The 21934-nt window shown below is 42.9% G+C and overlaps 1 protein-coding gene across 6 annotated transcripts; it reads left to right on the top strand.

Moving 5' to 3' along the window:
* Positions 1–4575: 4575 nt before the first annotated feature.
* LOC142663682 (uncharacterized) lies at positions 4576–15052 on the top strand. 6 transcript variants are annotated; one of them, XM_075842437.1, is made up of 5 exons: positions 4576–4719; positions 5428–5513; positions 6199–6366; positions 8036–8219; positions 11480–15052. In XM_075842437.1, exons 2-5 carry the CDS (start codon positions 5436–5438, stop codon positions 13465–13467), a joined length of 2418 nt encoding a protein of 805 aa, XP_075698552.1. In that variant the 5' UTR covers positions 4576–4719; positions 5428–5435; the 3' UTR covers positions 13468–15052. The 6 variants fall into 6 exon arrangements, with proteins under 6 accessions (XP_075698552.1, XP_075698553.1, XP_075698557.1 ...); XM_075842438.1 differs by having other exon boundaries at positions 4577–4719; positions 8036–8159; XM_075842442.1 differs by lacking the exons at positions 4576–4719; positions 5428–5513; positions 6199–6366 and having other exon boundaries at positions 8074–8159; positions 11480–11647; positions 11743–15052.
* Positions 15053–21934: the final 6882 nt, after the last annotated feature.

Here is a 21934-nt window from a genome sequence, read left to right as displayed (position 1 = left end):
AGAAATTTGTTCGGGGCAATTTTCTCACTTTACTCAGCACCTAGAGCCAGGCTCAAACTGAATGGCACTCTCTCCCCATATTTTAATATCCTAAATGGTACTAGACAGGGTTGCCCCCTTTTTATACTATCCATTGAAACCCTTATACAGAAGATCCGACAATCCGATGGTATAGATGGTATGAAGGTTGGCAACATTATGTATTCAATTGCCGCATTTGTGGATGATTTACTCCTCATAATAACCAACCCTTTGCTTGCTTTCCCCCAGACTATGCGGATCTTAAGTGAGTTTGTTAAAATGTCTAATTTCAAAATAAATTTCACTAAATCTGAAATACTCAAATGTTTCCATACCTGTCGCTGACACTCTTAAGTCCTGTGCACCCTTTAATTGGCCAGAAAAAGCAATAAAATCCATCTCCCTAATGACCTTTCCCTTTTATTCTCGCTAAACTTTCAGCCATTGTTACAACAAATTAAGTCCCAGCTACAAGCCCTTAAAATTCCTCTCCTGGATGGGCAGGAAAAACTTCCCTTAAGACTTATATTCTTCCCAAAATCTTGTATTTTATACAGACGGCTCCCATCTGTCTCCCACCATCCTTCCTTCAGAACCTGAAGAGTATGTTTGGACACTTCTTGTGGGCAACTAATTACCCCAGGTTGGCCCATAAAACCCTTACCCTTAAAATTCTGCAAGGGAGGATCGGCCTACAATAGTTCAGCAATATTTCCGAGCTAATCATCTCAGTAGATGGGTCCCTTTAAATAGGCAGAAAGAATCTCCTCCTCACGTTGACATGGAAAGATTCCTCCTGGAGCCTGAGGTGCTTCCTCTGCTATGGGGTAGATTCACTGCTCAAATACCCCTGTCTAGTTTCAACCCCATTTCTAGAGGTACATCTCGGTCTTCCATGCCTACTTATCGACATTGGACCCCTCTACCTTCTTTTCCTCAATGATGCCTATAAACTATCTCCCTCTCACATTAGATATTCCCCTCTCTGGAAACAGTATCTGGGCAAGACTGAATTACACTCCTATACATTCTGTCTATCGAGAGCCTTCTATCCCTAATACTGCAAACCTTCTCCTCAATCCAGGTACTGATACATGTAACTTTTTACACATAGCCGGATTTAAGCGTTTATACCTCAAATTTAGCCATAAATTGCCCTCTCTCACTGAACCCTCTTGGTTGGACACCTTACTTTGCTTCCCCTCTATTCCAACCAAACTTCTCTCCAAAATATACTCAGATCTTATCCCCCGTTCAAGCTGCCCCCAAACCAGGTTACATTATAGCTTGTGAAAAAGAGCACAACATCTGGTCACCCTCCGAGATCTCCACTATTTTGAGACACTCACATGGCTTCTCAAGGTGTGTTGGAATAGAAGAGAATTCTTTCAAAATACTTACCAGACGGTGCCGAACACCTGAATTTCTGCACAAAATAAATTTAATTCCCGACAAGTCATGTTGGCTTTGTGGTCAGGATATGGGTTCCCTTACACATCTCTGGTGGGAGTGTCTGATTATTAAACCCTTTTGGCATACGGTCTCTAATACAATCCGGAGAAAACAATATCTAAATCGGCTCCCTTGATACTAATTTGTTAATTTGGGCCCCTAACCCTTCCTTCTAACCAGCCAAAAATTACTTCATTACCCATCTCCTCACTGCGGCAAAGCTACGGATTCCTCTTCACTGGAGATCCAAATAACCTCGGTCCAGGTAGATCACATCTGCAGGACAGAGGAACTTGCAAGTTCGGATGTTAGGAACCATTCTGAAATCCTTGACGGTCCTTTAGGAACATTCCTCAGTCCCCATCTCTCCATCCCCACCTAATTTATCCCTCTCTCCTCACCCAACATAGTTCCTCCCTCCCTTCCTTTGGATTCTTTTTGTGAAACTGTTGTCCTCCATTTTATCTAAAACCAGTCCTAATTGGTTTTCACCTTTGATGCCTACGTATCATTTCTAGCACCGAAATATCTTTATATTTGTTGCTGTTTGGTATTCTCTTCTTGTTTGTATGCTTGTTTTTACTTCACCTGTTTCGGTTGTGAAGGATCTTGATCACGCCTAACTCAACGCTACCTCTTTTTCCATTTTGCAATCAAGGCCTGTGTGTCCTATGTGTAAGTTTGTTATCACACTGAACTGCTTGTGTCTTATAGTTTCCTTTTCTTCATTCTGTAACAATCTATGCTTGAATTTTGTCGGAACACGTTTACGGTTTGTAAAAATCTTTTGAATAAAAAGAAAATTCTAAAAAAAAAAACATCATCTGATATTCCAGACATAATTAAGCAGTTTACTTTATGTGAAAGTGACATATATAAGCGCAGTTTGTGAACGGTTCGCGCGCTGTTGTGGTGAAACTGTATCGTGAGTGGACAAATGGCACCACTGGGAATAACTGACATGGAAACTGCGGAGCTCCATGTACCATTGATGTGAGAGGTGAACGTCAGCTATGAAGGTGCGCGAGGGCTGAACGAGACGCTGCAGTGGAGCAACTAACCGTGAAAATTAGCCAGGGGGCGACCAGACGTGGGTCTAATACAACAGTTCAGCGAACCCGACTGCGTATGGGGCTCCGAAGCAGACAAATGGTCACTGCTCCTTTGCTATCAATTTGAACGGCAGTATCGGATTTGGACCACTGATGATTAATAAAGCGTTGTCTTCTCCGATGAGTTAAGTTTTCTGCTTCATGGAACGGATGGACGTTGGCGCGTCAGGCGAGAAACATCAAAGAACAAACACCCGGCGACCATTGCTGGAAGAGCACAAGCTGGTGGCGGCAGCGTTAAGCATCTGTCGGACCTCGATCGTCTTGTTCGCTCTATGGCAAATGTTGGATGCACTGCAGTCAGCACGGCGCCAGATACCGGAGACCACCGACCAGCAGCTTATTGATCACACCCGCCCGTCTACTGCTGTCCGTGCTGCACACGGCGGTTACTCTGGATATTAGCTGCTGGTCCTAATAATAACTCTATCACCACAAAACCTGTGGACGTGGCGCTATTTATGAAAGCAGCCACGTTTTTCTAATTCTGGAAAATTATATATATATCTATACTATATCCTCCTACGAGGGCCCTGACGTTTGTCTTTGGATTGTTGTGACTGAAAAACGTCTTTCACAGGCAGCTTTATTTATTATTACTCCATATGTATGACTGACATCAGCGTTTTCTTCAGTTATAGAGAACAAGCCCAAAGCTTTCTGACCTCGGAAAAATACATCTAAGGCTATGTTCACACGGGGTATTTTGCCGAGTTTTTTGACGCGGAAACCGCGTCGCAAAACTCGGCAGAAACGGCCCGAGAACACCTCCCATTGATTTCAATGGGAGGCGTCGGCGTCTTTTTCCCGCGAGCAGTAAAACTGCCTCGCGGGAAAAAGAAGCGACGTGCCCTATCTTCGGGCGCTTCCGCCTCTGACCTCCCATTGACTTCAATGGGAGGCAGGAGAAAGCGTACTTCTCGCTGTTATATGCCCGCGGGCGAAAAACGGCGCGATAATCGCCGCGAAAATCGGCATGCAGGGAGAGGAATATCTGCCTCAAAGTTCCAAACGGAATTTTGAGGCAGATATTCCTCCCCCAAAATACGTGTGAACATAACCTAAATGCCCAAAGGAGGAAAAATACAGAATTCTTTATTGTTGTATAATACAAGGGAGGTCCGGTTCTTACATAAAATAAAAGGTTGGTAGATTGCGGTGTAATCTACGATGGTGGGGGGGGGGGGGGGGTGTCACATAATTTATCATCTGCAGCCCCTCCCCCATCTACTGTACACAGTCTTCAGCCCCTTACAAAGTCAAACAGACACAGTAGGAACCCGAGCCCCGCAAGCACACTCAGGACCCCCGCATGCACAATGAGGACCCCGAGGATACACAATCAGGACCACTGCATGCACACACAGAACCTCGGGGAGACCCCACATGCAAGCCCCTTATTATTTCAGCTTAAGCGCTTCCATAGAATGCCTAAACTTCACCTACACTGCTCGCCATGGCCCCCTCTCTCACATAGACTGCTCCTTATAGTCCCCCCTCTACGATAGACTGCTCCCCATGGTTCAGACCCTGCTCAATAAAGAGAAGACCCCCTTTATACCGACCACAGACACCCCCCCCCCTCAGTACACCCAAGACCCCCTTTACCACCATCAACACAGACCCCAATTCCAACACAGACACCCCCTCCGAGCACACCCCCAGACCAGCCGCTTCTAGCGTCTCCCCTGCTCTCTCTGGAAGAGGCTTGAAAGCGGTCACGTGTCATTAGAGACACGTGACCGCGTGATCCAAGGCGCTTCCATTCATTCTTCCCAGGACCCATGGAATATTGTTTTGGCTTCCATCGAGCTAAGTGCTATAAAACCACATGACAACTGCAGTTAGAGGACGGCACATGAGCTGCCTCTATACATCCCGTCCTCATCACTCTCCCCCTATATGATCAACTGGGTACCACATCCGTGCTCTGCACTCCAAATAACTTCCGGATTCTGCGTTCCACGAGCCGGAAGTTGCTGCTTATATAGTCTTCCCTGATGAACGCAATTTAAGGTTCCGCTTCCAACTATTAACGGGGGGAAAAAAAAATACCGACCCCGGACACATCACAGAACACGGACTGGTCAGTGATACCGCGCGGATAGAGGACAGGTGGTTCACTGACTTTTGGGTGCGTACTAGAGCTGTTGAGTTCATTCATGTTATTAAGATGCTATAAATTCTCCAAAATGTAAAGTGAATAATTGTGACTAATGTACATCTCATATGAGGGGCACAAAGTGGGTATTAAGAAGGCATTATTATTCTGTGGGGGACACCAAGGGGGGATTTTTACTGTGTTGGGGCACTGTGTGTGGACAACTAACGCTTTGTGGGGGGCACAAAGGGGGTATTACTGTGTGGGGGTGCAAAGGAGCGTACTTTAACTGGGTGGCACAAAGGAGGCATTATTACTTTGTGGTGGGCACAATGTGGAATTATTATTTGTGGGGCACAAAAGGTGGCACTTTTACTCTGTAGGGACAGTGAGAAGGGCGTTAGGGGTAGGGAGTTTGTGTATACAGAGGAGTCGTGTCTAGAAAAAGTCTTTATGGTCGCCTGAGCCCGGATAGAGAAAAGAAAAGCGAACGACTACAATCAAAGAAGACGCCACCTGTGAGTCACTGGATGTAATTGTACTGTTGTCACGTTTCACTGTGTAGAACTGATATCTGACCATTATTTGGCTGCATTATTCGGAGCTATATTATCATACGTATATATATATATGTATATCTTTTATTTTTTTGGTGGTGAGCATATGTCTTTGGGTTAGTGCCCCCGACCTTACCAACGCTCCTATGTTCAAGTGCATATCCTGTACACATCTCTCACACAGGTCTGAGTATGGAGGAAGACACGAGACAGATGACCAAGAGAATACTAAACCTAACCCTGGAAATGATCTACCTGCTGACTGGAGAGGTGAGGGATTCAGGGAGTATTGTCTTATGACAACACGCACTCTTTTATTTTTTAATTTTTTTAAAATTAATCTGGGATATTTTCTGAGAGCTGAGGTATTCTGGGAATAAAGTCTCAAGACTTCACTAGTATCAACCACAAGGGCCTACAGACCATTATGGTGCATGACATACACTATATGGACAAAAATATTGGGTCACCAACACATACAGGAGCTTTTATGACATCCCATTCTAAATCTATAGGTATTAATGGTGGTGGTTTGGATCTCGACCGTTATTGAGTCAGCAGAGCGTTGGCGATTTTTATACACTATGCGCCCCCGCTCTGTAAATTTATGTGGTTTGCCACTTCGTGGCGGAGTTGCTTTCATTCATAAACGCTTCCACTTTACAATAATATCACTCACAGTTGATGGTGGAATATCTAGGAGGGAAGAAATTTCATGAATTGACTTGTTACAACGGTGGATTCCTATTACTGGACCGCGCTGAAATTCAGTGATCTCTTTAGAATGACCCGTTCTATCACAAGTGTTTGTAAATGAGACTGCATGGCGAGGTGCTGGATCTATACGCCTCTGGCAATGAATGAATGAAACAGGGAATTCAATGATTAAGAGGTGTGTCCCAATACTTTTGTCCATATGGTGTGTATTCTCTAGGCTTTTTTTTTTCTATCTTAGGACTATGGACCTGTGAAGAAGGCCAGTGACCCTGTGAATCCCTGTTTATCAGAAGGATGGAGCACTGAGACCCCCATCATGAAGCTTCACTCACTGATCCATAGGAGAAACAACGAGCAGAAGATCCTAGACCTCACCAACAAGATCATTCATCTGCTGACCGGAGAGGTGAGGACTACCGGGAATGCTGGGACATTACAGTGAAGGAAATAAGTATTTGATCCCTTGCTGATTTTGTAAGTTTGCCCACTGTCAAAGTCATGAACAGTCTAGAATTTTTAGGCTAGGTTAATTTTACCAGTGAGAGATAGATTATATTTAAAAAAAAAAACAGAAAATCACATTGTCAAAATTATATATATTTATTTGCATTGTGCACAGAGAAATAAGTATTTGAACCCTTTGGCAAACAAGACTTAATACTTGGTGGCAAAACCCTTGTTGGCAAGCACAGCAGTCAGACGTTTTTTGTAGTTGATGATGAGGTTTGCACACATGTTAGATGGAATTTTGGCCAACTCCTCATCTGTAAATCATTAAGATTTCGATGCTGTCGCTTGGCAACTCGGATCTTCAGCTCCCTCCATACGTTTTCGATGGGATTAAGGTCTGGAGACTGGCTAGGCCACTCCATGACCTTAATGTGCTTCTTTTTGAGCCACTCTTTTGTTGCCTTGGCTGTATGTTTCGGGTCATTGTCGTGCTGGAAGACCCAGCCACGAGCCATTTTTAATGTCCTGGTGGAGGGAAGGAGGTTGTCACTCAGGATTTGACGGTACATGGCTCCATCCATTCTCCCATTGATGCGGTGAAGTAGTCCTGTGCCCTTAGCAGAGAAACACCCCCAAAACATAATGTTTCCACCTCCATGCTTGACAGTGGGGACGGTGTTCTTTGGGTCATAGGCAGCATTTCTCTTCCTCCAAACACGGCGAGTTGAGTTAATGCCAAAGAGCTCAATTTTAGTCTCATCTGACCACAGCACCTTCTCCCAATCACTCTCAGAATCATCCAGATGTTCATTTGCAAACTTCAGACGGGCTGTACATGTGCCTTCTTGAGCAGGGGGACCTTGCGGGCACTGCAGGATTTTAATCCATTACGGCGTAATGTGTTACCAATGGTTTTCTTGGTGACTGTGGTCCCAGCTGCCTTGAGATCATTAACAAGTTCCCCCCCGTGTAGTTTTCGGCTGAGCTCTCACCTTCCTCAGGATCAAGGATACCCCACGAGGTGAGATTTTGCATGGAGCCCCAGATCGATGTCGATTGACAGTCATTTTGTATGTCTTCCATTTTCTTACTATTGCACCAACAGTTGTCTCCTTCTCACCCAGCGTCTTACTTATGGTTTTGTAACCCATTCCAGCCTTGTGCAGGTCTATGATCTTGTCCCTGACATCCTTAGAAAGCTCTTTGGTCTTGCCCATGTTGTAGAGGTTAGAGTCAGACTGATTAATTGAGTCTGTGGACAGGAGTCTTTTATACAGGTGACCATGTAAGAGCTGTCTATAATGCAGGCACCAAGTTGATTTGGAGCGTGTAACTGGTCTGGAGGAGGCTGAACTCTTAATGGTTGGTAGGGGATCAAATACTTATTTCTCTGTGCACAATGCAAATAAATATATATCATTTTGACTATGTGATGTTTTTTATTTTTTTTTATATAATCTATCTCTCACTGGTAAAATTAACCTAGCCTAAAAATTCTAGACTGTTCATGACTTTGACAGTGGGCAAACTTACAAAATCAGCAAGGGATCAAATACTTATTTCCTTCACTGTATATAGTAACGCTATGAAGGTGTCGGGATGATGACTGTCTCATTGTGTGTCAGGTTCCTATAAGATGTCAGGATGTCACCGTCTATTTCTCCATGGAGGAGTGGGAGTATATAGAAGAACACAAGGATCTGTACAAGGACGTCATGGTGGAGGACCACCGGCCCCTCACATCACCGGGTAAGAGGGATCTGTACAAGGACGTCATGATGGAGGACCACCAGCCCCTCACATCATGGGGTAAGAGGGATCTGTACAGGGACGTCATGATGGAGGACCATCGGCCCCTCACATCACCCGGTAAGGCCCCATGCACACGAACGTGTTTTTGCGTCCGCAATTCCCCCTGAAAATCCGCGGGAGAATTGTGGACCCATTCATTTCTATGGGCCCATACACACTATCCGTGTTTTCACGGGTCCCTGCATGTCCGCAAATCTGTGCCGCACAAACTCAGGACATGTCTTATTACGGCCCGCAAATTCGATGCGAACATGCCCATAGAAGTCAATGGGCCCTTGGAAAATGCGGGTACACCTCCGTGTGTCAACCACAGTTTGCGGATTTGCGTAAGTGTTGCTAGGCGACGACCGGGAATGAGTTCTGTCGTCATCCTGCTTTACCTAGGCTTTTGTTTTTTACCTGCATTTTGCGGATTACATACGGATGAACTGCGGAGTACATTTCACGGAACACGGTGCTGGAATTTGCGGACCAGAAAAACACTACGGTCGTGTGCATGAGGCCTAAGAGGTTTAATCAGCCATGTTTGTGTAAAATATTGTTGTATATTAAAACTTTACCCAGCTATTGCTCAAAGTAAAGTGTATCTGACAGACTCTACATTGAGAATCTTATAGGGCTTGTTGGATTGACTCTGAACAAAGAGGCAGAAGAAGATAGAAGGTAAAAAAAATAATAGAGAGAAGAAATAAAATTGCCAGATAATTTAAATAATTTAGGAGTTCATCATATCTACCTCAGGAGACCTCTACAGTGGGGCGATAACAAAAGCCGTAATGGATCCAAGCATTCTTAGTATTGTGACATTATTAAATATAAAACTATATTATAATTATATTAAGGCTCCATGTGCTTAAACTTCAGGGATCAAAGTTATCTCGGATCGCGGGAGGAGCACAGCTGTGTAACAGCGAGGCTTCCACTGCTGATCTTCGGGGTACGGTGTCACGATGCAGGAACTAGCACCTTCTCCGGACGTATATATATATCAGTGACTCGTCGTTTAAGAAATTGTACTTGTCTGTTGTAAAAATTTCTGACTTTGCGGTTTATATGATTGCAGGTATATTGAGCTTTCAACTCTATAGGGCAAAGAGTCAGCATGACTCGGGCTACACATATGTTGTTATTCTGCAGCCATTACACAACATCGCTCAGTCCATTAACCCGTTAGTGACCGCCAATAAGCCTTTTCACGGCGACCACTAACGGGCTTTATTCTGATGCATATGCCTTTTTACGGCACTGCATCAGGATAAAGTAAACAGAGCAGGGAGCGTCAAATCTCCCTGCTCTCAGCTGCCAGAGGCAGCTGAGGGCTGGGGGCATCCCTGCTCTGCCGGGTGAGATCGATATTAGTATCGATCTCACCCATTTAACCCCTCAGATGCGGTGCGCAATAGCGAGTGCGGCATCTGAGTGGTTTTGGGGAGAGGGAGGGCGCTCCCTCTCATCCCACCGACACCCAGTGATACAATCGCCGAGTATCTGTGTCTCCAATGGCAGCCGGGGGCCTAATAAAGGCCCCCAGGTCTGCCCGGAACGAATGCCTGCTAGATCATGCCGCAGGCATGACCTAGCAGATGCCTGTCCGTTTTAAACGGACAGGCATAATACACTTTAATGCAAAAGTATTGCAGTGTATTATAATAGCGTTCGCAGAATCGCATATTAAAGTCCCCTAGTGGGACTAGTAAAAAAGTAAAAAAAAAGTTTAATAAAGTTGATTTAAAAAAAAAAATGAAAAACCTAGCTTTTCCCCTTACAAACTGCTTTACTATTAAAAAACCAAAATAAAGTAAAAAAGTTACACATATTTGGTATCGCCGCGTCCGTAACGACCCCGACTATAAATCTATTACATTATTTAACCCGCACGGTGAACGCCGTAAAAAAAATAATAAAAAACTATGGAAAAATTGCTGTTTTCTGTGAATGTGATAAAAAGTGATCAAAAAGTCGCATCTACTCCAAAATGGTCCCGATAAAAACTACAAATCATCCCGCAAAAAAAAAGCCCTCATACAACCGCATCGGCGAAAAAATAAAAACGTTACGGCTCTTCAAATATGGAGACACAAAAACAAATAATTTTGAAAAAAAAGTGTTTTCACTGTGTAAAAGTAGTAAAACATACAAAAACTATACAAATTGGTATTGTTGCAATCGTAACAACCCGCTGAATAAAGTTATTGTGTTATTTATATCACACGGTAAACGGCGTAGATTTAAGACGTGAAAAAGAGTGGCGAAATTTCAGGTTTTTTTCTATTCCCCCCCCAAAAAAAAGTTAATAAAAGTTAATCAATAAATAATATGTCCCTCAAAATGGTGCTATTAAAAAATACAACTTGTCCCGCAAAAAACAAGACCTTATACAGCTATGTCGACGCAAAAATAAAAAAGTTATAGCTCTTGGAATGCGACGATGGAAAAACGTAAAAAATGCCTTGGTCATTAAGGTCTAAAATAGGCTGGTTATTAAGGGGTTAAGGTCCTGTTCACATCTCCGTCGGGCTCGGTTTGAGGCTTCCGTTCATCAATTCTGTCAGATGAGCGCAAAGCTGAACGGAAACTATAGCTTCCGTTTGCATTGCCATTGATTTCAATGGTAATGTTGCAGTTGGTTTTCGTTCTGTACAGTTTCTGATGTTTTTGCTCAGAAACAATAGCGTAGTCGACTATGCTATTGTTTCCATGAAAAAGACGGAAACTTTATGGAACGGAAAGAAACGGAATGCAACTCAACACGAGCATGTTCGGTCCGTAAAGGATGGAACGTATTTCGCCCGCAAGTCCCGGACCGAACACAGGGCAGGGAGCCGGGCTCCTAGCATCATAGTTATGTACGACGCTGGGAGTCCCTGCCTCTCCGTGGAACTACTGTCCCATACTGAAAACATTATTACAGTACAGGACAGTTGTCCCGCAGCGAGGCAGGGACTCCTAGCGTCGTACATAACTATGATGCTAGGAGCCCCGCTCCCTGCCCTGTGTTCGGTCCGGGACTTGCGGCCGAAATACGTTCCGTCCTTTACGGACCGAACATGATCGTGTGAATCCAGCCTTACAATTGAAATCAATGGTAATGCAAACAGAAGCTATAGTTTCTGTTCGGCTTTCCGTTCTTCTGTTCCTCTGACAGAATGGATGAACGGAAGCCCCAAACGAAACCCGATGGTGACAGGGCCTAAGACTTGCGTAGCATTTTCACCATCCAATTATACATAATTTATATTTTTTATTTTTTTCTACAGAACTTGAGGAAGATGTATCGGATATGTCAGAATATCCATCTACTCATATTAAGGAAGAATCCTTTTCATGTGATAAAGGAAATCTCATGGACACTCAGGAATCCTTTGGTGGAGACAATCTTCCAGGTTCTACACCAAGAGATCACATGCAACATCAATATAGTTCTAGTAATGATCCCGTCCCACTTGTTAGAAGCAATATATCTGATCATGACCGTTGTAGACCCACAGATGATGTACAATATACCTCTTTTTATATTAAGGAGGAACCTGTCATATTTGCAGAAGAAAACTGTAATGACACAGCCGATCATGATCACGCAGAACAAGATTCGAGATCTCCTCATTCGGAACTGTCGGCGGCATGTGAGGTTTTCGAAGACTATGACGTTTATTTATCCACGGATGGTGCTCCACATTATCTCTCTACTTATATTAAGGAGGAATCGCTTTCATGTAATGACTCAGACAATGGTATCTATAAACCCACAGATCATACGTTTGAAGATCCATCTCAAGCAAAGGAGGAATCAGCCTTATGTAATAAAGTTAATACATTGGGCAAAGCTATTTATATACCTGATTATACACCAGAAGATCCATCTCCTCATATTAAGGAGGTTTTGAGCAAAGCGCTTGAAGAAGACAAACCTTATAGTTGTTCAGAATGTGGGAAACGTTTTTCTATGGAATCTCATCTATTAAACCATCAAAAAATTCACAAAACTGTGAAAATGCATTCATGTCCTTGCTGTGGGAAATGTTTTAAAAGAAAATCGCATCTTTTGCAGCATGAAGAAATGCATACGGGTGAGAAGCCATACCGCTGTTCGGATTGTGGAAAATGTTTTGTTTATAACTCCAATCTCCTAAGACATAAGAGAATTCACATGGGGGAGAAACCATACTCATGCTCAGTCTGTGGAAAGTGTTTCATCAGAAATGCAAGCGTTATTGAACATCAGAAAATCCACACAGGAGAGAGGCCTTACTCTTGCCAGGAATGTGGGAAAAGTTTTCTTACCAATGCCCATCTGATACAACACCAAAGGACACACACGGGTGAGAAACCCTATTCTTGTTTGGACTGTGGGAAAAGTTTTATTAAGAACTCCAATCTTATTGTACATCGCAGAGTCCATACAGGAGAAAAGCCTTATTTCTGTTCTGAATGCGGCAAGTGTTTTGCCAGCAGCTCCCATCTTGTTGAACATCAGAGAATTCACACAGGGGAGAAACCATATTCTTGTTCAGACTGCGGGAAATCCTTTGCCTTCCGCTCAAGTCTTGTTCAGCATCAGAGAACTCACACAGGAGAAAAACCATATACATGCTCATATTGCGGGAAATGTTTTTCGCTTAGCTCGGCTTTTGTCATTCACCTAAAGACTCACACAGGGGATAGGCCGTATCCCTGCTCCGAATGTGGGAAGTGCTTTATCACAAACACAAGTCTTGCCCAACATCAGAGAAACCACACTGGAAACAAACCGTTTTCTTGTTCAGAATGTGGGAAATGTTTTCTTTGTAATTCAAGCTTGGTTATTCACCAGAGAACCCACACAGGGGAGAAACCATATTCCTGCCCAGAATGTGAGAAATGTTTTTGCAGTAATTCACAACTTCTGAAGCACCAGAAGACTCATACAGGAGAGAGACCTTATACCTGTTCAGAGTGTGGGAAGTGTTTTATGAGAAACTCCGATCTTTCTGTACACATGAGAAGCCACACAGGAGAGAGGCCATATTCTTGTTCTCAGTGTGGAAAACAATTTGCTAATAGCTCTGTGTTTGCCATACATCAAAGGATACATACAGGGGAAAAACCGTTTTCCTGTTCCGATTGTGGGAAGCGTTTCATCAGAAATTCAGATCTTGTTGTACACAGAAGACGACACACAGGGGAGAAGCCTTATTCGTGCTCACAGTGTGGCAGTAGTTTTGTGAGCAAAGGCGCTTTATCATCACATGTTAAGACTCATAAATGACCCCTTCTTCTCCTCATTATGAGACATCTGAGACATTGTTAAATAAATGCCCAACAATAAATTAAAAGAGAGGTAAAAGTAGAATGCTTAAGAAAACGTGAATTCACAGGAACCTTCAAACTAGAAAACCTGTTTGCTTGATCAAGCCGTCCCAGTTCTTTTCAAAATTATTTCCTCCAAAAATTTGATTTGATCGTCATCTGTACAAGATTTTCTTCTCACACCTTCTGGGTTCCAATTCTAGAACCTTGGTATATGTGTATTACAGCCTTTAGACCTACAATTCCCTGTATTGCAAGCTGCATGTATTATAATCACCTGAAATTAATGCTTGTCCATATAATTTGAATTCAGGTTAAAACAAGGTTGTAATTGGTGCCTTGAAGGTGATTGGATATTTACATCCAATAACGCTTTTCAATCACTGCAGACTTCATCCACTATCAAACTTATTTAAAGGAGTTGACAAGTCCCTAAAAATGTATGGCCTCTCTTTAGGATAGGCCATCAATATCTGATTGGTCGAGGTCCGACTCCTGGGACCCTTGCCGATCCGCTGTTTTGAAGGGGCTGCGGGTCTTGCATGAGTGCTGCTTCCACTTCATTCCTTAATTCACAGTACAGAGCAGTGACAGGAATGAAGGGGAAGCAGTAGAGAGTGCAGCGTAATAATACCTGTGTTGTCGGTCATGCAACTTGCCACATTCGCAAGTGTCACACTTCTCTGACTGACAGCTCTGGAGGTCTCCTGATTGGACGCTAGAGCCGAAGAAGGACTTGCAGCGTTCAGTGAAGAGAGCCCTAAGCACTGGCCATTGAGAGGCCGTCTTCGTAACACATGCAATCTCGGTGCCGGGGACATCAAAATGTAGATTTCTCGGTCATGCAACTTGCATGACTGACCACACCAGTATGGCTAAGCTGCACTCCACCTCCTGTATATTGCATTGTCAGCAGTTTTGAGGGCTTAAAACTGCTGACCGATTCCCTAGAAATTAATATCCCAGCAGAAGTAATGAGTGATTTGAGAATTGTATCGAATGCCTGCAGAGCGATAATGATGTAAGATGCTGACTTGAATGAGAATGAGCTGCAATACCAGATGCGGCCCTTGTCTCTGTAGAGCATTCACTTCTGTGGTGTACAAATCTCCAGTTGGACTATGCCACAAAGTCTACTCGGACATGACAGGTACGGAGATTATTTTTGGATGAATTTTAAGGACATGTCTATGGTGCCATAAGAAAAAAACAAACCTGTCCTTGTAGCAAAATTGACAGGACATATTTTGACAGCAGTTGGGTTAAAGAGGCTTTGTCACCAGATTATATGTGCCCTGTCTCCTACATAATCTGATCGGCGCTGTAATGTAGATAACAGCAGTATTTTTGAGCAAGTTATGAGCTAGTTTAGATTTATGCTAATGAGTTTCTCAAAGGACAACTGGGCGTGTTTTTTACTTTTTACCAACTGGGTGTTGTACAGAGGAGTGTATGAGGCTGACCAATCAGTGACTAATCAGTGTCCTACACTTCTCATTGTTCAAGCCCAGCATGATCCTCAGCACAGTGAGATTGTGCAGTGAAAGAAGTAAACACGCCCAGTTGCTAAAAATACAATACACGCCCATTTGTCTATTAGAAAGGCTCATTTGCATAAATATAAAATAGCTCATAACTTGGCCAAAAATGATCGTTTTAAAAAGAAAAAACGTTGCTGTTATCTATATTGCAGCGCCGATCACATGCAATAGGAGATAGGGATTTGAGAATCTGGTGACAGAGCCTCTTTAAGGTCCGCTCTTCTAAATAGCAGCGTTTTCCTTGCGCTAACAGCCGACAGGATCGGAGTTAACTTTGATCCCTGCTGTTTAACCTCTTGGAGGTCTTGGGAGAATAGTATCTGTGGCATCTAAGCTGTTAGATAGAGGGGGCATGCCTCTCTCATTTCATTGACCTGTCTGCGACACAATCACGAGGGGTGTGCGATGATTGTACTGGTAGCTTGAGGGCCTAATGAAGACCCCCAGGTCTTCGTCTTTCTGCTTCTATTAAAAGGGGTTGTTCGGGGAATGGGGCAGTTTTTATACTGATAGAGGTCCGACACACGGACCCCTAATTGATCAGCTGCCTCCGGCATCTGAAGTTATGCAGTGTCGGTGCCGGAAGCCGATGGCTCCGTACGCTGTATAGTGGCCGTGCTGCAACACAGCAACTCAAAGTAAATAGGAGCAGAGCTGCAGTACTGCAGCAGAGCCACTATATGGTCTACGGCGCCATCAGCACTACATAACTTACAGTGTTAGTGGCGGACCCATGCCCAGACACCCCCTTTAAGCCCTGCCAGAAGGCTTAAAGGGCTGGTTGAAATCTCACAATGCCAGAATTGTTGTTTTTTGGTCACCTTGCGTCCCATAAAAATAGGAGTGATTAAAAAAAAATGAAATAGTACCAATAAAAACTACAGCTCGGTCTGCAAATAACAAGCCCTCGCACCGCTCCATCGACTGAAAAATAAAAGAGTTATGGGTCCACAAATTCTTTTTTCTTTATAAAAGTAGTTAATCGTAAGAAAAACAATATAAATTTGGTTCTGCAGTTATCATATTGACTTGCAGAATAAAGTTACCATGTTTTTTTTTACCGCACGGTGAATGCTGTAATAACGAAATACAAAAAATGGTGGAATCACAGGGGTTTTTTTTACCACTTCCATCCCACAAATATTTTTTTTCAGTTTCACAGTACATTATACGATGATATTAAAAACTGCAACTTGTCCTGCAAAAAACAAGCCCTTTTATTGCTATCTCAATGAAAAAAATAAAAAAGTTATGGCTTTTGGAAAGCGGAGAAGAAAAAACAAAAATAAAAAAAAATTGAAAAATTGCTTTGGCACCAAGAGGTTAAAGGTTTAAATGGACACTTTACAAATAACTTATGCTAATCTAATAGTAGATGCCCTGCCTACCTACTGTCTCGCACTGGTCATTTTTGATCCACTCGCCCCCCCCCCCCAGACTTAACCTTTATCTCCCCCCTACTCCTCTCACAGAACACTGCCACATCCGGTCTCCTCCAATAAATATCACTGCCCCTCTCTCCTGACACTTTGCGTTCCTCCACCCTCTACTCTCCCCACAGAGCCCCTACCACGTAGTGCAACCCTCTGCCAACTTGTGACACATCTCGTGACCCAAACGAGCGTGACAGATGTCGACTGAAGACAGATATTTGTTAAAATATTGATGTGCCATGTTGGAATTTTTGGTCATTGCAGGGTAGAACTTGGAAAGTCCTTGATGCCAATTGACCGTTCTACATCCCATCAATAGAAGGCCAGACCATAGATGAAGGCAGAGATCGACCGGCAATTTGTCGTTTTACTTTATTGTTGTTGTCCAAAACAATAACCATCACAGACCAACCATGAACGACAATTATTATTTAGTTTAAAGTGCTATTAATTCCAGGGTGTTGAACATATGAAATAGAGAATGGTTTAAAAAACATAATAAAATAAAAACAACCACAATAAACATGAGCTTGCTGAGTAGTACGGGAGTGAGGGCTCTGCCTACAAGGGCTTACAATCTATGAGGGAACAAGACCGAAAGTGAGGGTAGAAGCTTCTCATACGGTAGTATAATAAGGACAGGGTGTAAGCATTTCTAAAGAGTTGGGTGTTCAGGTTGCTTTTGAAGGTTTGGATGGTGGAAGAGAGTCTGCTGTGTTGGGGTAGCGAGGTCCAGAGTATCGGAGTTTGGAGAAATCTTGGAGACTACAAGAGGATGGCAGAGAAGAAGGTCTTGTGAGGATCAGAGATTATTCGTGGGATGGTATCAGATTAGGGCAGAGATGTATAGGGGCAAAGGGCATGTGATATGTGGGCAGCCTTGTATGTCGTTGTTAGTATTTTGAAATTAATACACTGGGCAATCGAGAGGCAGAACAAGGGGAGAGGTAGATTAATTGGGCAGCAAAGTTAAGGATAGATTGGAGGGGTGCAAGAGTGTAAGGCTATGTTCACACGCTTAGGGTATGCTCACACGATGAGAGGCATTTACATGTGAAATGACAGACTGTTTACAGCTGCCTCGTTTCACACGTAAATGCTCCTCGTAATTTACGAGGCGTCTGAGACGCTCGTAAATCTTGAGCTGTGCTTCATTGAGTTCAATGAAGAACAGCTCAAATTACGTGGCAAAGAAGTGCCCTGCACTTCTTTGCCGAGGCAGTCCATTTACGTGTCGTCGTTTGACAGCTGTCAAACGACGACGCGTAAATTACAGGTTGTCTGCACAGTACGTCGGCAAACCCATTCAAATGAATGGGCAGATGTTTGCCGACGTATTGCAGCCCTATTTTCAGACGTAAAACAAGGCATAATACGCCTCGTTTACGTCTGAAAATAGGTCGTGTGAACCCAGCCTTACTAAAAAAGACATGTCTGAAAATAAGGAGCTGTTTTCAAAGGACTACAGCTCCTGATTTTCAGCCGTTTTTTAAGCAAACTAGCATATTTCACTGCGTTTTTGGAGCTGTTTTTCTATAGAGTCAATGAAAAACGGCTCAAGAAGTGACATGCACTTCTTTTTCGCGGGCGTTTTTTTACGCGGGCGTTTTCCTGCTTCCGATTTTTTGGGCTGTTTTTCGGCTGCTTACTGCCCAAAAAACCTCTGAAAATAAGTCACGTGAACATACCCTTAGATGGTTGGCCGCATTGAAGGATATTGCAGTAGTATAAGTTAGAGATAATTAGGGCATGTACAAGCATTTTTGTTAACCCAAGGATGAGGAAATGTGAATTTGAGAAATGTTTTTGAGGTGGAGGTGGCAACTGGATGTGTGGTCTGAAGGACAGGGCAGAATCACAGCTTATCCTGATGCAGCTGACTTGTGAGACAAGGAAAGTGTGGAGCCAATAAAGCATAGCTAACTTTTCGGGTAACTTTTCAGAACATGCTGTCATATGTGTGTTCATGAGAAATAACACTTTCTTGCAATTATATGACTTGTATTCTGCATTTTTTTTTAGCAGTTTTCCCCTCTGCAGGCTCTAATTCTGTTTTCCCTGAGCTAATGGGTGGAGCCTTAGTGCTATCATGTCTGCCGTACACAGCATAGAGAAGAAGAGAATTCAGATTTCCTATCCTCTGTCTAACACATATATAGCAACTGCAGAACATAGAGTAGATAATAAAGCAGTAATGGGCAGTGTAGCTGAAAATCCAGCACTAGGGTGACATATAACTTACCAGCAGCCTGTGTCACCTCTCTCTCTGCTCTCTACTCCTGCTCCCCTCCCCTCTCCATAGACTTCTATGAGCAGCGGCATCTGTGTCTTTCTCTACTCCCTGCTCTCCTTTCCCTAGACTTCTATGGGCAGCTTCTGTGTCTCCTCTCTCTGCTCCCTCCTACTTCTCCCCCCCCCCCGCTCCATAGACTTCTATTGGCTGGCTGTAAAGAGACACCCCCACTTCCTGCAGTCCGTCTCCTCTACTCTGTAACTATGGACCGCTTTTGCTTGACGACTGGGTGGACAGCAGATTACAGGAAGGGAGACACCTAGTGGCAGTAACTTCACACAGAATTTGCATGGATAAGAAAATTAAATTTGAACAGTAAGTAAATTCAAAATTGACATATCAGGTATACTATTAGCTCAGCATAAGTTGTTTGAAAAGTTAGTGTCCATTTATCTGTGATTGATAGTAGATTGGGTAGTTTTTTCAATGTTGAATTTTAGGAAACGGAGATAGCCAGTAGATATTCTGGATCACAGAGGGGTAACTGATTCAATGGCACAGCCTTGGGGGACACCAACAGGGAAGGGGAAGACACTAAATGTAAGGGAATGTATTTTTTTTGGCTTTTTTTTTTATAAACTAAGGGATAATATATTCCCCCAAAGACATCACTGTTCTAAAATGGTAAGTGGGACATTATTCTGGTATTTGCCTAAGATTTTCACTATTTCTTGATAATTCCTTACTGTAATGTGTGGAAAAGATTACAGGGGTAAGTGTATGTCTTGTGGACTTCTTTATATATTCATTCTTTTTTATTTTACTGGGAAGATCTAGTTGGGTCTTGTGTTCAATATTAGTAGATGCTGGGTCAAGAAACTATTTGGAAAACTTCCTGTGCATTAAAAGAGTTTTCCCATATTCAATATTTATTACCTATACATAGGATAGGTGATAAATATCTGATTGTTGGGTGTCCGACCGCTGGGTCCCTCACGGATCGTAAGAACACGCTTACTATGCCCTTCGTAGGAGCCCCATAGGAATGGAGCAGTAGTGGGCATGCTCGACCACCGCTCACTTTATATTTTTTGTACCCTCCTTTGATGTATTGAATTATTATTTTTACTAGAATTATGATCTACTTGTGTTATATGCACACCTTTGTGTTGATACAATGTACATGACATCATATTGCCCTTGCTGTTTTCTGCATCTTGTACCTTCACCATAATTGTCTTACATTATGAGTATGCTGCTTCACTACTGTTATATATTCAATTCAAATACAGACTATAAACCCCTTTGACTCACATTAACGGTCTATACTATCTGTGAGTGCTGTGTACAGATTCCAGTATATTTCTATGAGCTGCAGCTTCACACTGCTCACCCTGCCTCCTGCTTGCAAGAGCAGACAGAGAGAAACCTATCACACGCAAGAGGGAGTGTGAAGCTGCATCTCGTACGATATGCCGGAGGCTCTGCAGTGGGAGTTAGGGGAGTAGTATTAATTAAGGACACTAGTTCTATGTCACTGATTTCTTACTTGCTGCCCTTAGATAGGATTTAGAGCAAGCGCAGTCTGATGAGACCCCGTCCCCTCTTTCGCTGAAGTTCCAGAGACATAATAGAAAATGTAGGCTGCAAATGACACTGCAATAGGAGAACTACATCAGAGGGGAATTAGCTGAGATGGTGGATGGCTCATATATGGCATATCAACTATAACAGGTATACACAAGGCATTCAGAAGAGGCTCTACATTATTCTTTAGTAATAGCGTATGCTACAGCGTATTGCACAATAATAGCAGATTTCATTAATAGCACGTTTCACAGTTTTATGTAGCTGTGTGGGCTTGTTTTTCATATTTTTGAATAGAACCATTTGGAGTTACCTATAAATGATTGATTGACATCAAATTCGCTGTAAATTTTTGCGTTATCTTTTATTATATGAATTGTGCGCTGACACCATGTTTTTTTTTTTTTTTTACACTGTTACAAAATAAAACCACTTTTTATGGAAAAACTTTTTTTACGGTGTACACTTTTTTAATAAACTTTAAAACTTTATTCTACTTTATTTTTTAGTACAACTAGGAGACTTCACAATGCGATCCTTTTATCGCTTCCATGAAGCTTTTATATACTCGGTATATACTCAAATTATTGCCTGTGTAAAACTGATGGGCAATCTATCACGGCCTAATATGCATACATCCATGGCAGGCTTAAGGGCCATTGCTAGGACCCCGGCTGCCATGGGAACCTATCATAACCCCGCCCATCTGTCTTAATGCCTATTGACCGCGGCCTCTTAAGGGTTAAACCACCGGGATTGGAGGTAACTCCAAACCCGCATCTTGCAAGGGGATGTTGGCTGTATATTACAACAGGCTCACGCTGGCGCGGCTACAGCTCCTGTGTCAGCGCCATCTCATGGACGTAACTGTATGTCTATTTTTGAGAATGGTTAAATAGAAATTGCCTGCTCTCCTGACACGTCTCTTTTAGCAAATACTTAATTCCGCATAAATATAACAGTTCTGGAGCATCTTTTTTTAGAACTCTGCGTTGTGCCATTCCTCTGTTATTCCTCCTAGAAATGTATGAATAAATTGACAACTGGGTGTCACCATTCTCCTAGTCAAAGGGGCGTGCCCCTACACAGTCTGGCAATGTCAGCACTGGTTGGACTCTGTAGGTAACACCCAGTTGTCTATTTATAAAATTCTAGGAGGAATTACAGAGGAACAGCACAACACAAAGTTATAAGAAAAGGTGATTCAGAATCAATATTTTACAGGAAACACAAGTGTTTACTAAAACAGACATGTCAGGAGGCCCCCTTTAAAATAATTTACATATAAGTATCACAGATGGCAATAGACTTCAAAAGGGCTGTCAACCCACCCAACCACAAAAAGGCAGGCTACATAATGACAATCAGAGATGTCAGACTGTCTACACTTGTATCAATGCTAACAATCCATTCCAAATAAAGCGTTCTGGGATGGGGACAAAATGTTTTAATTTGTGCTGCTTTCTGGATAAGTCCTAAGCAAGGCGTGTACGTATAAATATACACTCAAGGTCCGGCACAATCCCCTCAAGTCGTCTTTTATTCAGGGAAAACCGAATGATGCCACCATACGAGTACCAATGTAATCAATAATCCATTGACCATATAGTGGTCAGATACCGGTTCTACACT

Source organism: Rhinoderma darwinii, chromosome 11 (genome assembly GCF_050947455.1).
Source record: "Rhinoderma darwinii isolate aRhiDar2 chromosome 11, aRhiDar2.hap1, whole genome shotgun sequence".
Lineage (NCBI taxonomy): Eukaryota > Metazoa > Chordata > Amphibia > Anura > Rhinodermatidae > Rhinoderma > Rhinoderma darwinii.
This window is presented reverse-complemented; position numbering and strand designations above follow the sequence as displayed.